Below are 12,531 nucleotides of genomic sequence, written 5' to 3' on the forward strand. Positions count from 1 at the left end.
AAAAGGTCCATAGGGGCAATTTTTTCACACAGAGGGTGGTGAGTGCCTGGAACAAGCTGCCAGACATAGCAGTACAGGATCCAATTTTGTCCTTTAAAAAGCATTTAGACAGTTACATGTATAAAAAGGGTATAGCGAAATATGGGGCAAATGTGGGCATTTGGTATTAGCTTAGGGGTTTTAAAAAAAGGACAGTATGGACAAGTTGGGCCGAAGGGCCTGTTTCCATACTGTAAACCTCTGACTCTGTAACAAGCTCGGCACCATCCAGGACAAAGCAACCCATCTGATTGATACCCATTCCACTGGCATTCAATCCCTCCACCATCAATGTACAGTGGCAGCAATGTGTACCATCTGCAAGATGCACTCACCAAAGCAGCACTTTCCAAACCCACGATCACTACTATTTGAAAGGATAAGAGCAGAAAGCACCTGTGAACTCCATCAGCTGGAGGCTTCCCTCCAAGTCACTCACCATCCTGACTTGGAAATATATCCACCGTTCCTTCACTATCGTTGAGTTAAAACCCTGGAATTGCCTCCCCAACAGCACTGTGGGTGTACCTGCACCACTTGGACCTCAAGAAGTCAGCTTACCACCACCACCTTAAGGGCAGCCTTGTCAGTAACACCCATATTCCATAAATTAATTTTAAAGAACTGGACTAGCCAAATAAATGGTGTGGCTACAAGGCTGGGAATTCTGCAGCAAGAAACTCACCAGAGCTTGTCCACTATCTATCTACATGACATAAACCAAGACTGCACTGGAGCAGACTCCATCTGCCGGAATGTGAGCAGCTCCAACAACGCTCAAGCAGTCAACGCTATCCAGGACAAAAACAGCTTGCTTGATCAACACCTAATCCAACCTATTAAACATTCACTTCTTCAATCAGCGGTACACCATGGATACACTGGGTACCACGGACAAGGAGCACCGCAGCAACTTCCAAACCTGCAATCACTAGGAAGGAACATCAGCAGCTGCAGGTTCCTTTCCAAATCTCTCTCGTACTGACTCGGAAAGATGTTTCCACTACTTCACTGTTGTGGTGTCAGAAACCTGGGACTGCCTTCCCAGCAACACTCTGTACCATTATCATGCAGACTTCTGAGATTCAAGATGGCAGCTCACCATCTTCAAGGGTGTTCAGGGAAAAGAATAACTTTGCCAGCAACACTCTCACTCCATGAATAATACTTTAAAAACAGCCTGTGGGAAAGGAATTGATGTTTAAGATCAGTTTTGATGATAACAAAGGGCAGAGTAGGCTCAGGGGCCATATTCATCACTCCTGCTGCTACTTTTTGTCCTTTCACAATATTTGCATTTAAGGTGCTGGAATCTCTCGTCACATATGGCCTAATTTTGGCGAGAGTCTCACCTTTACTACCTGGATCCTCTTGAGAATACAGCTCAAACAAACGGAGCTGAACTCCTCCAGCAGGGCTCATCAGCAATGGAACGTTGTACACAAAGGTCACCACTCAGTGAGATGTAACAATATCTGACTGACAAATATCCCTATCCCCCACCGGCAAGCACATCCACTGTCCCTAACACAGCCATCCTGTTCTCCAATTCCAGCACTTCCAAACTGAAGCTCAATTCAATCACAGCAAACTTACTGAGCTTCTACGTAAAATATAGAAACAATCACTTTGTCCAAGACATTTCACCTCAAGAGGAGATAATTCACTGAAAATTTCCTCATATTAAAAAGCGAATGGCACAGCATGCTGGAAAATCTCAGCAGGTCTGACAGCATCTGAGGAGAGAGAATAGATGTGGAGATGCCGGCGTTGGACTGGGGTAAACACAGTTAAAAGTTTTACAACACCAGGTTAAAGTCCAAGATGTCTATTTGGCAGTACAAGCTTTCAGAGTCTCAGGCTCCTTCTTCAGGTGAGTGAAGAGTTGTGTTTACAAACAGGGCATTATATAGGCACAAACTCAATTTACAAGATAATGGTTGGAATGCAAGTCTTTATAGGTAATCAAGTCTTAAAGGTACAGACAACGTGAGTGGAGAGAGGTCCAAGCCCAGGTTTAAAGAGATGCGTATTGTCTCCAGCCAGGACAGTTAGTGAAATTTTGCAAGTCATGGGGGTTACAGATAGTGTGACATGAACTCAAGATCCCAGTTGAGGTCGTCCTCATGTGTGGAACTTGGCTATCAGTTTCTGCTCAGCGATTCTGCGTTGTCATGGGTCATGGGGCCGCCTTGGAGAACGCTTCCCTTCCACTCGGGGAACACTTCAGCAGTCATGGACATTCAACCTCTGATCTTTGGGTAAGCGTTCTCCAAGGTAGCCTGCACCAGACATGACAATACAGAATCGCTGAGCAGAAACTGATAGCCAAGTTCCACACACGAGGATGGCCTCAACTGGGATCTTGTGTTCATGTCACACTATCTGTAGCCTCCACGACTTGCCTGGACTTGGAAAATCTCACTAGCTGTCCTGTCTGGAGACAATACACAGCTCTTTAACCTGTGCTTGGCCCCCTGTCCACTCACATCGCCTCTACCTTTAAGACTTGATTACCTGTAAAGACTTGCATTCCAACCATTATCTTGTAAATTGAGTTTGTGTCTGTGTATGCCCTGTTTGTGAACACAACTCTTCAATCATCTGAGGGAGCCTGAGATTCCAAAAACCAGTGCTGCCAAATAAACCTGTTGGACTTTAACCTGGTATTGTGAGACTTCTTATTGAGAGAGAATAGAGCCAGCGGTTCCAGTCTGGATGATTCTTTCAGATTTTCCAGTATTTTTTCTTTTTGGTTTAGATTTCAACATCTGCAGTAATTTGCTTTTATTTAACTGGAGTGTGTTAATCTCAGTAATCACTTTGCATCTTTAGATAGATTAGGAGAAATTTCTGAATGACTCCTTGTGAAAATTATACAGTAATCATTGACATCAAACTAATAAGCTGACTGGGCAGTTAAATGTGATCTGACACTCAAAGTTCTTGAACATGCCAGTGTAATTCTGTAAGTTGCAACCCAGAATATTGTAGGTTTTGTTCTAAATAAAGCTATGGAATCGATCAAAATTAAAACATAGAAACCAGAAGCAGGAGTAGGCCTTTCGGTCCTTCTAGCTGCTCTGCCATTAATTTTGAACATGAAGATGTCCATTCCAGAACCATCCTCTCCTCCTCAGTTGCACCAATCATACCTGAATGGGATCCTGATGGATCGTCATTGGTCCAAACTGAACTTCAGTCACTGCTCCCTGCAGAGTGGAGAAAAAAAATAGAATTAGACACATATCTTTTCACTTCCTATAAACCTGCAAAATTACAACCAATGTCAGCTCCCAATCTTTCTAGTCGAGGACTTAAAACCAGGAGATTTGAGCGAAAAGTCAGAATTTCGGATCTGGATAATTTTTCACCTTACACAGGGCAACATTCCACAAAAGAAAGGTTCCCAAGGGAATTGGTCAATTCCATGACATTGAGTGCAACATCCCAATCTTTTTTCAAACCCACCTTGGAATAGGAAAGAACCCATTTATTTTGAATTCACTTCCTCAATATACTCAAATCCATTCCCCACTTCCCATCCACAAGGGACTCTGTCAGGGAAGAGTCGGTGGGATGTGGGGAGTACCCGGATTTTCATCATAAACTGTTAGTCCATAGTGACTCCAACCAACACCACCAATAAAAGTACAATACCCCACTGGCCCACAGAAGCCTGCTCCTACAGTGATACTGGAGAATATAAGGCTACAGCCAAAAACATTCAATTATAAATATTAGATTAAAACACATCTATATATAAATTAATGCATTTATTAATTTTTAATTAATTTTTTAAACAAAATTTATGCAAAGGCTGAGTTATTAAATACTTGCCTTTCGTGGAAGAAGTTTTTAAAAATGTATAAACAGATTGATTTTGTAATGAATGCAAGTCAGTCTTTGTTAGTGAGCAATGAAAGTTCCCAAAGCAAATATAGCAGACACTGGGAATCCAAAACAACAGAATTGTTGGAAATACTCAGCAGGTCTGGCAGCATCGATGGAACAGTTCCCATTCCAGCGTTCCCATTCCAGGTCCATGCTCTTTCACTTGATGAAGGGTCACCAACCTGAAACATTAACCCTGCCCCTCCCTCCACTGCCAAATCCATTGAGTACTTACAGCAAATTTTGTTTTTTTAAGGAGTTACACATTAACTTTCATCTAACAAATTAAAAGAGCAGATTCAATGTCACCGAGTTCATATCCAATTGCTTTAAAAATCGGATTTTACTTTGACCTGCAGCATATTCGGAGTACATATTTAAAAATTCTAAAAATATTTCAGAAAAAAGGGCATTTTGTCAAAGCTTTTTGTCTTGTACTCAGAATAATTCATAAGAATACCAACATAAGGGAAAGCAGCTAATATATATTGTATGAGAAGAGTGTTGATTGGGTGGGTGGCAAGTGGACTCTGATTGGTAGAGGCATTGCCACAGAGAATGCACTAGTTGGTGACTGAGATAACTGCCATTATTTGAAATTTAAACCAGGTAACCTGACTGACTGGTCAAGGCATTGTCCTGAGGGATGAACCAGGAAATGGGTGCCACTTAGATAAAGGCAAAATACTGCGGATGCTGGAATCTGAAACAAACTTGTTTCAGATTCCAGAATCCGCAGCATTTTGCTTTTATCCAGTGTTTAACTCACTGCCACTTTGCTTCCAGGAATGCCTTCCCTGAAGAAGCAGTGTCTTTCTTTCTGACTGATTTGACGAAGGGTCATCCAGACTCAATTGGCTCTATTCTCTCTCCACAGATGCTGTCAGACCTGCTGAGATTTTCCAGCATTTTCTGTTTTTGAATAGCTGTCACTTATTTTGTTTAGCTGAAATAAACACAATGTAGGGACATGTGCGTACAAAGGACAAGGCCCTCTGTATGAATATATAGCTTCCAGCACATGTAAATTTGCCTCTTTGCGAGGTAGATAAGCAATCTTAAATTCATTGTCTGAATAATTTTTAAGCACACTGAGGATTATTTAGCAAGCACAGGCTAGTTAGGTACGGACTGTACTTTGTGAACAGTGGAAGGGTCATGCTGTCTGATATGATCCACCAGTCTTTGGGACATGTGGCCTACATAACTAGCATCACACTGGCACTGAAGCTCATGTACCACATTCCTCATTTGTGTGATAGACAGAATGTCTTTTTGGCAGCATCCTGTTAGTGGAGAATACCACTCGTGTTGCCTCTGTACAAGAGCAGCACCAGACAGCTAGCTTCACCTGCTCCTTAAATTTTTGATATCTTGCCCTTCCAGGATAATCTGAGGTAAACCAGACACACTTCAGTAATACTTTAAGTATTAAGTCGCTTCGTGCGTTTACGTGATATGAATTCCCATTCTTTGATGTACTCATCAAAAACTCTGCTGGGGTTCTGACATGGTCCACTGCAAGTCTACCTTCAATGGTCAATGCATATGTTAGAATTCTTACAATTCCACATGCTGTAAGGTTGACTGGACCTCCAATCTTGTAAGTAAGAACATAAACAGGAGCATCTGGCCCCTCGAGCCTGTTCCACCATTCAACAGGATCATGGCTGATCTGACTTTTCTTACATTCACTTTCCTGCCCTTACCTTGTAACTTTTGGTTTCCTTACTGACCAAAAATCAATCCATCTCAGCATTAAATATATACAAGGGCTCTCTCTCTTCCAAAGGCTCAACTCAGAGAAGAAATCTATCCTTATCTCAGTCTTAAATTGGCATCTCTTTATTCTGAGAACAAGCCCTCTGGCTCCAGACTGTCCACATGCGGAAATATCCTCTCAACATTTACCCAATCAAGCGCCTTGAGAATGCAACATGTTTCAATAAGATCACCTTTCATTCTTCTAAATTCCAATGAGTTCCAACCAGTTAACCTTTCTTCACAATCAATTTGATCACGATGTTTGAGATTGTGAGAGGCCTTGATGGAGTGGATGGGAGGGTTCTGTTTACTTCAGATGGTCAGTGGCTGGGACTCAAAGATTAGAGGGGAGATGTGAGGGCCTGGAACTTCATTACCTGAAAGAATAGTGAAGGTAGAAACCCTCACCACATTTAAAAAGGTGTCTGGATACACACCTCAAGTGCCACACGCGGCTGGGCAATGCCTCAAATGGTAAGACCAGGCTGGATAGTTTATTTTTCAGCCAACACAGACACAGTGAGCAGGGTGGCCTCTTTCTGTGCAGTAACATTTTATGACTGAACAGTCCAAACACTGATTAAGAATGTCAGACCATAACTGCAGCTCCCATTTTACTATTGTCCCTGGACTAAATCCAGAGACCCAGGGTAATGCTCTGGAGACCTGGGTTTGAATCCCACTATGGCAGAGTGAAATGTGAATTCAATAAAAAATTCTGCACTCAAACCATTGTCAATTGCCATTATCTCCAAATTTGTACATGACATTAAGCTGGGTGGCAGTGTGTGCTGCGAGAAGGATGCTAAGAGGCTGCAGGGTGACTTGGACAGGCAAATACAATATAACATGGATAAATGTGAGGTTATCCACTTTGGTGGAAAACAGGAAGATTATTATCTGAAATGGTGGCAGTTTAGGAAAAGGGGAAGTGCAACATGACCTGGGTGTCATGGCTGAAGGTTGGCATGCAGGTACAGCACACGGTGAGGAAAGCTAATGGCATGCTGGCCTTCATAGCAAGAGGATTTGAGTATAGAAGTAGGGATGTCTTGCTGCAGTTATACAGGGCCTTAGTGAGATCACACCTTGTATATCATGTGCAGTTTCGGTCTCCTAGTCTGAGGAGGGGCATTCTTAGTATTGAGCGAGTCCATCAAAGGTTCACCAGACTGATTCCCGGAATGGCAGGACTGACATATGAAGAGACACTGGATCGACTAGACTTGTACTCACTGGAATTTAGAAGAACGAGAGGAATCAGAAACATAAAATCCTGATGGGACTGGACGGGATGTGGGAAGAATGTTCAGAACTAGGAATCACAGTCTAAGAATAAGGAGCAAGCCATTCAGGACTGAGATGAAGAAATTCTTCACTCAGTTGTGAGCCTGTGGAATTCTCTACCACAGAAAGCAGCTGGAGCCAGTTTGTTAGGTATGTTCAAAAGGGAGCTGCACGTAGCCCTTGTGGCTAAAGGAATCAAGGGGTATGGAGAGAAAGCAGGAGTGGTATACTGAAAATGCATCATCATATTGAATGGTGGTGCAGGCTCAAAGGGCCAAATGGCCTACTCCTGCACCTATTTCCTGTATTTCTTTGAAAACCCATCTGGTTCATTAATGTCCTTCAGAGAAGGAAATCTGCCATCATGTGACTCTGGCCTACATGCAATTCCAATGTTGACTCATAAATGCCCTCTGAAATGGCCAAGCAAACCACTCAGTTCAAGGGCAATAAGTGCTGGCCCAGCAAGAACCACCCAATTCCTAAGCTGAACAAAAATGTCCTCTGCAGCAACTGCTGTCAAGAGTTGTCACACTGATTCCATACCCGAGTATGAAGGAGAAATGGCCTGGCACAAAGCGTGGAGACCCTCAGTCAGAACAGCAGGCAGTGGATCAGTCTGAAACCTTCTTTATCCAAGGCTGCTAGAGTCTGCCCCACTTCACTGGTTTTCTATTTTTTTTAATCTGCCTAGCCACGCTCCCCCAATTACTCAGTTATTCAAACATTCTGCATCATGCATAAATCCTCAATTCCTCTCACTGTGCTTGTATCACAGTATCGTTTACACATCGCTCCTTTCATTTAAGCACTTTACAGGATATTTTACATCTTCCCTTATGATTACTTTTCCCTTTCTTTACCCAATTCTACATGTTGCTCACATGTTTTGTTTCCAGTTGTGAAGTATCTACGTCTGAAATATCAACGCGTCCATTGCCTCGACACACGCTGAGAAACCTGCTCAGTATTTCCAGCATTACAGTTTCCAACACTTTCCTCGCTCACCACCACCACACTGTCACATCCACCGAGCAAACAGGAGCAGTAACTTCCTAAACTCAGCCTGATGAATCCAACTTAACGCACCATCGAAAACAGCACAATACAGACCAAGAATCAGCTACTCACTGTCTGAACCAGCTGAGAGGCTGTCTCCATATTCAGTGTAATTCTCACTGTCCATCAGGATTAGAACTAGCAGCAGTCAGATCTTTGCTTAGTTGCAGCTTTAAGCATACGCACAGACTGCACGTGGAATTTACTCCCAATCAACCCAGTTGTGATAAACTTACAGACTGTGATAAACCTACATTAACGTCACAGCTATTAATCATCTTGTGCAAACACCTCGCACGAAGCAATCGACCAGCAAGTCCCCATCTGCATACAACTACAGAAAACAATCAAATAAAACTCAAGGAAAACAAAGCCATGTGGAACTCTGCCATGGCTGTGATCAACAGATACCAATCAAACAATTCACAAACACTGTCTGCCACCAAACTAATGCCAATGCAGCACATAGTGCCATTTCAGGGGAAACCTCACTTGGGCAATTCCACTGAGTGGTTGTGCCACGTGTTTCTATGAAATCAATTCATTGCTAGGATACACTCACAACAACCACTGTGTATCTGGAACAGTCATTTGTGGAGATAACTGGCAACGGCGCACATAGAATTGCAGATAAAAGTGTGGCTATGTAGAGAATAATGGATCAGAGTAAAGATGAAGTAAAGATCACATTTATATCAGAACTTTTTTGATTATAAACATAGTAACAAAAAAAAAGTATTAGGCCATTCGATCCTACACCACCATTCAATATGATCATGGCTGATCATGCACTTTCAGAATCCCACTCCTGCTTTCTCTCCATACCCCTTAATCCCTTTAGCCACAAGGGACATGTCCAACTCCCTCTTGAACATATCTAACAAACTGGCCCCAACAGCTTTGCATGGTAGAGAATTCCACAGGTTCACAACTGAGTGAAGAAGTTCTTCTTCATCTCAGCTTTGAATGGCGTACCCCTTATTCTTAGACAGTGACCCCTACTTCTGCACTTCCCCAATATTGGGAACATTCTTCCTGCATCTAGCCTGTCTAATAGTCCCGAGAGTCTCATCAGGGTCTTATACGTTTCTATGAGATCCTCTCTTGTACTCACTAGAATCTGGAAGAATGAGCCCAGTAATCCCAGTCTCTCTTCATATGTCAGTCCTGCCTGAAACCTTCGCTGAGCTCCCTCAATAGCAGGAATGTCCTTCCTCAGACTAGGAGACAAAACTGCACACAATACATACGATGTGGCCTCACTAAGGCCCTGTATAACTGCAGCAAAACTTCCCTACTTCTATACTCAAATCCTCTTGCTATGAAGGCCAGTATGCCATAGCTTTCCACACCACCTGCTGTAGCTGCATGCCAACCTTCAGCAACGTTCCACCATAACAGCCTGGTCAAGTTGCACTTCCCCTTTTCCTAAACTGCCACTATTCAGAGAATAACCATCCTTCTTGCTTTTGCCATAGTGGATAACCTCACATTTATCCACATTGCTTTGCAATTGCCAAGCATTTGCCCACTTAGCCAGCCTGACCAAGTCACCCTGCAGCCTCTTAGCATCCTCCTCACAGCACACACTGCCACCCAGCTTAGTATCAGCCCCAGGACATCTAAATGCTTCTTCACAAACAATGAAGTATTTATGAAATGCTGTCTCTTTTAATATAATAAACACAGCATCAATATACACAAATGTCCCACAAACAGCAAGGAAATAGTGACCAGATAATCTGGTTTAATGATATTGGCCGTGAGATCAGGGAATTCTCCCACTTGCTCTACTTGGGATTAGCAAGTGAAGAATGATATCGGAGCTACTTTTGCTCAATCTAACATTTGCAGATTGAAACATTACAAGAATATATCCCAACTCAACCAGTTCCTCAGTTTCAGCAAGTATCTCTTTGGGAGGAAATCTCCCATGTCAGGCAGCTGCTGGAAATCCTTTGATCCCTTTAAACCCAGAGTCGGAAAACTCTCTCCGGTATGTAATTAATGAGACTTACAAGGATTGAATCTGGCACAGGATCCTGACATTCCAGCCAGCAGGAGGGGTGCCGCTGGAGATTCCCACCACTGCAATTAGTTCCAAATTGGAGAAATCTGCCCTTTCATATCTGCTGTGGAACCCTAATGTCCACCACCTGCATACAATTAAACTGCTACAACCTTCTGAGGCCACCTTGAATTAATATCTCATCAAAACAACCTCTACTCCTTCCCCATAGAATGCTGCATTTATTAGCCTCTCCCACGGGGAAACATACAACCTTAAAATGTTAAAGTTTATTTATTAGTCACAAGTAAGACTTGCATTAACACTGCAGTGAAATTACTGTGAAGTTAGGAGTATTAACTTGACATGGTCAAGTTAATACTCCTAACCAGCCCACCTTTCAGACTAGAAGCAGTAAGACAGCAAAAAGCAACTAACCAAGCAATCACAATAGGCGCAGTACAATTGGACCAGTGAGGTTAAACTGTACATATCACAAGTAATCAGCAAAGCCAGCATGTTCTTTTGGGTTGCACCAGAACTGGCAGGCATAACCAAGGATTTCATACAAAATAAAAGCAGGGAAAGATCCCACTGTAGTTTCTCCAATTCTGACCACTTGCATATCCCAGTTTTTTTTTATTGGTTACCCAAGCTTGAAGTTCTGGAATTCCCTGCCTAAATCTCTCCACCTTTTAAGATGCTCCTTAAAGCCTCTCTCTGTCAAAGCTATTGATCATCTTCCCAATATCTGCCGCAGTTCAGTGCCAAGTTTGTTCCGTCATGCTCTTATGAAGCAACGTTAACAGCACTGTCAATATAAACTGTTGTTCATTGTAGCTACAATGCAAACACTTCATGCATCACGTTGCGTTCCATTTCACTGAGTTAAGAAACTGACAGGCCAAAGTGCAAAAAAACCCAAAATTATGCCGTTTTCCTCAGATGTATGAACTTTACATCTTTAACAAGGTTTGTTTATATTGCAACAATTCACACTGGATATGCTGTCTAAACTGTTCCACTGGTGGATATATAACTGGAACATCAAGCCTGTTGCCTTATGAAGAGTCACCGACAGTTTTTAAGTCCAGTGCACAATGTACATATTAACATCTGTTCAGTACAAAGCAATTACTAATATAACATTTAAAGCCAATCCTCGCCCAGCTTCAAGAAATTCAACACCAACCCTAGATCTGCAGAGAATGAGAAATCACTCCTATCTGAAATTATTACATATGCTCAAAATCTACCATGTGGCCAATTCTGAGCAAACAGAAAAAAAGTTATAAATGCGGTCATTACAAACCTTTATAAGGATTATAGTTATTGCCAAAGGGTCAGCTGGAAAACCCTTTGGATTATTGGAAAACCCACCGCCGAAATTACACTTGCATACTGCTGCAAAACTTTCCAAATAAGAACAAGAGCTCTGACCGGATAGCTTTTACTATAATTTTAGCATTTTAGAATTCCTAATAATCCTATAGATGTTAAATAATTAAATTTACTAAACTGAAAAGAACTTAACTGACCAGTTCTGCTTCCAATTTCCAACTTTCAAACTCATTCAGTTGGACCTTTAAGTTTGAGGGAATTTCTACAAAATGAAATGTCATCAATGCTAAGTGAAATAACATGTATACATTTATAGGATTAAGCAAACATATCATTTCTGTAACGGTTTACAATGACCAGCTTCTGTGTCTGCACGTCAAAGGCTAGGAATCCCGTAGTGAATAACTCATCTCTTGACTCCCCAAAGCCTGTCCACCATCTACAGGACACAAGTCAGCAGTGTGATGAAATACTCTTCACTTGCCTGGATGGGTGCAGCTCCAACAACACTCAAGAAGCTTGACATCATCCAGGACAAAGCAGCCCAATTGATTGCTACCCCTTCAACAAATATTAATTCCCTCCGCCAATGATGAACAGTGACAACATTGTATACCATCTACAAGCTACACTGCAGGAACTCACCTTCCTTCCAAATCCACAACCACAACCATCTAGAATGGCAGCACATACCTGGGAGTACCACCACCTGGAAATTCCCCAAGTCACTCATCATTCTGACTTGGAAATATATCATCGCTCCTTCATAGTTGCTGGGTCAAATCATGGAACTCCCTCCCTGACAGCACTGTGGGAGGTGTGCCTACACCTCAGGGACAACAGCGATTCAAGGCCACAGATCATCACCACCTTCTCAAGGGCAACTAGGGATGGGAAATAAATGCTGGTCTAGCCAGCAACATCCACATCCCAGAAATGATTTTAAAAGACATGTCGAAAGAAAAAGATTTGCTGTTAAGGTGGGAGAATCTCCCGGAGCTGCAGGATCACTATCATGGTTATGCACTCTGGCTTCCCTTCCACATTGTTTGAACTGCTTTATGTCCAGCAAAGAAGAATTGTGTCCTCTATTGTACCCAATGGTCCAAAGCTCTCTCTTTGAATTCACAATATTAGAC

At 42.4% G+C, this 12,531-nt stretch overlaps 1 protein-coding gene across 3 annotated transcripts in view; it reads right to left on the bottom strand.

Moving 5' to 3' along the window:
• Window positions 1-12,531, bottom strand: part of pde8a (phosphodiesterase 8A) — a 109,681-nt gene that overhangs the window by 52,400 nt on the left and 44,750 nt on the right. For 2 of the 3 annotated variants that reach the window (XM_080214215.1, XM_080214217.1), the window contains exon 2: window positions 3,195-3,251. In XM_080214215.1, coding sequence (XP_080070341.1) covers window positions 3,195-3,251 — 57 coding nt within the window. Of the gene's footprint in view, window positions 1-3,194; window positions 3,252-8,115; window positions 8,231-12,531 lie in introns of those variants that run through there. The other variant, XM_080214216.1, reaches the window with a different exon arrangement.

The sequence above is a fragment of the Carcharhinus amblyrhynchos genome, chromosome 28, assembly GCF_965287045.1.
Source record: "Carcharhinus amblyrhynchos chromosome 28, sCarAmb.v2.hapA, whole genome shotgun sequence".
NCBI lineage: Eukaryota > Metazoa > Chordata > Chondrichthyes > Carcharhiniformes > Carcharhinidae > Carcharhinus > Carcharhinus amblyrhynchos.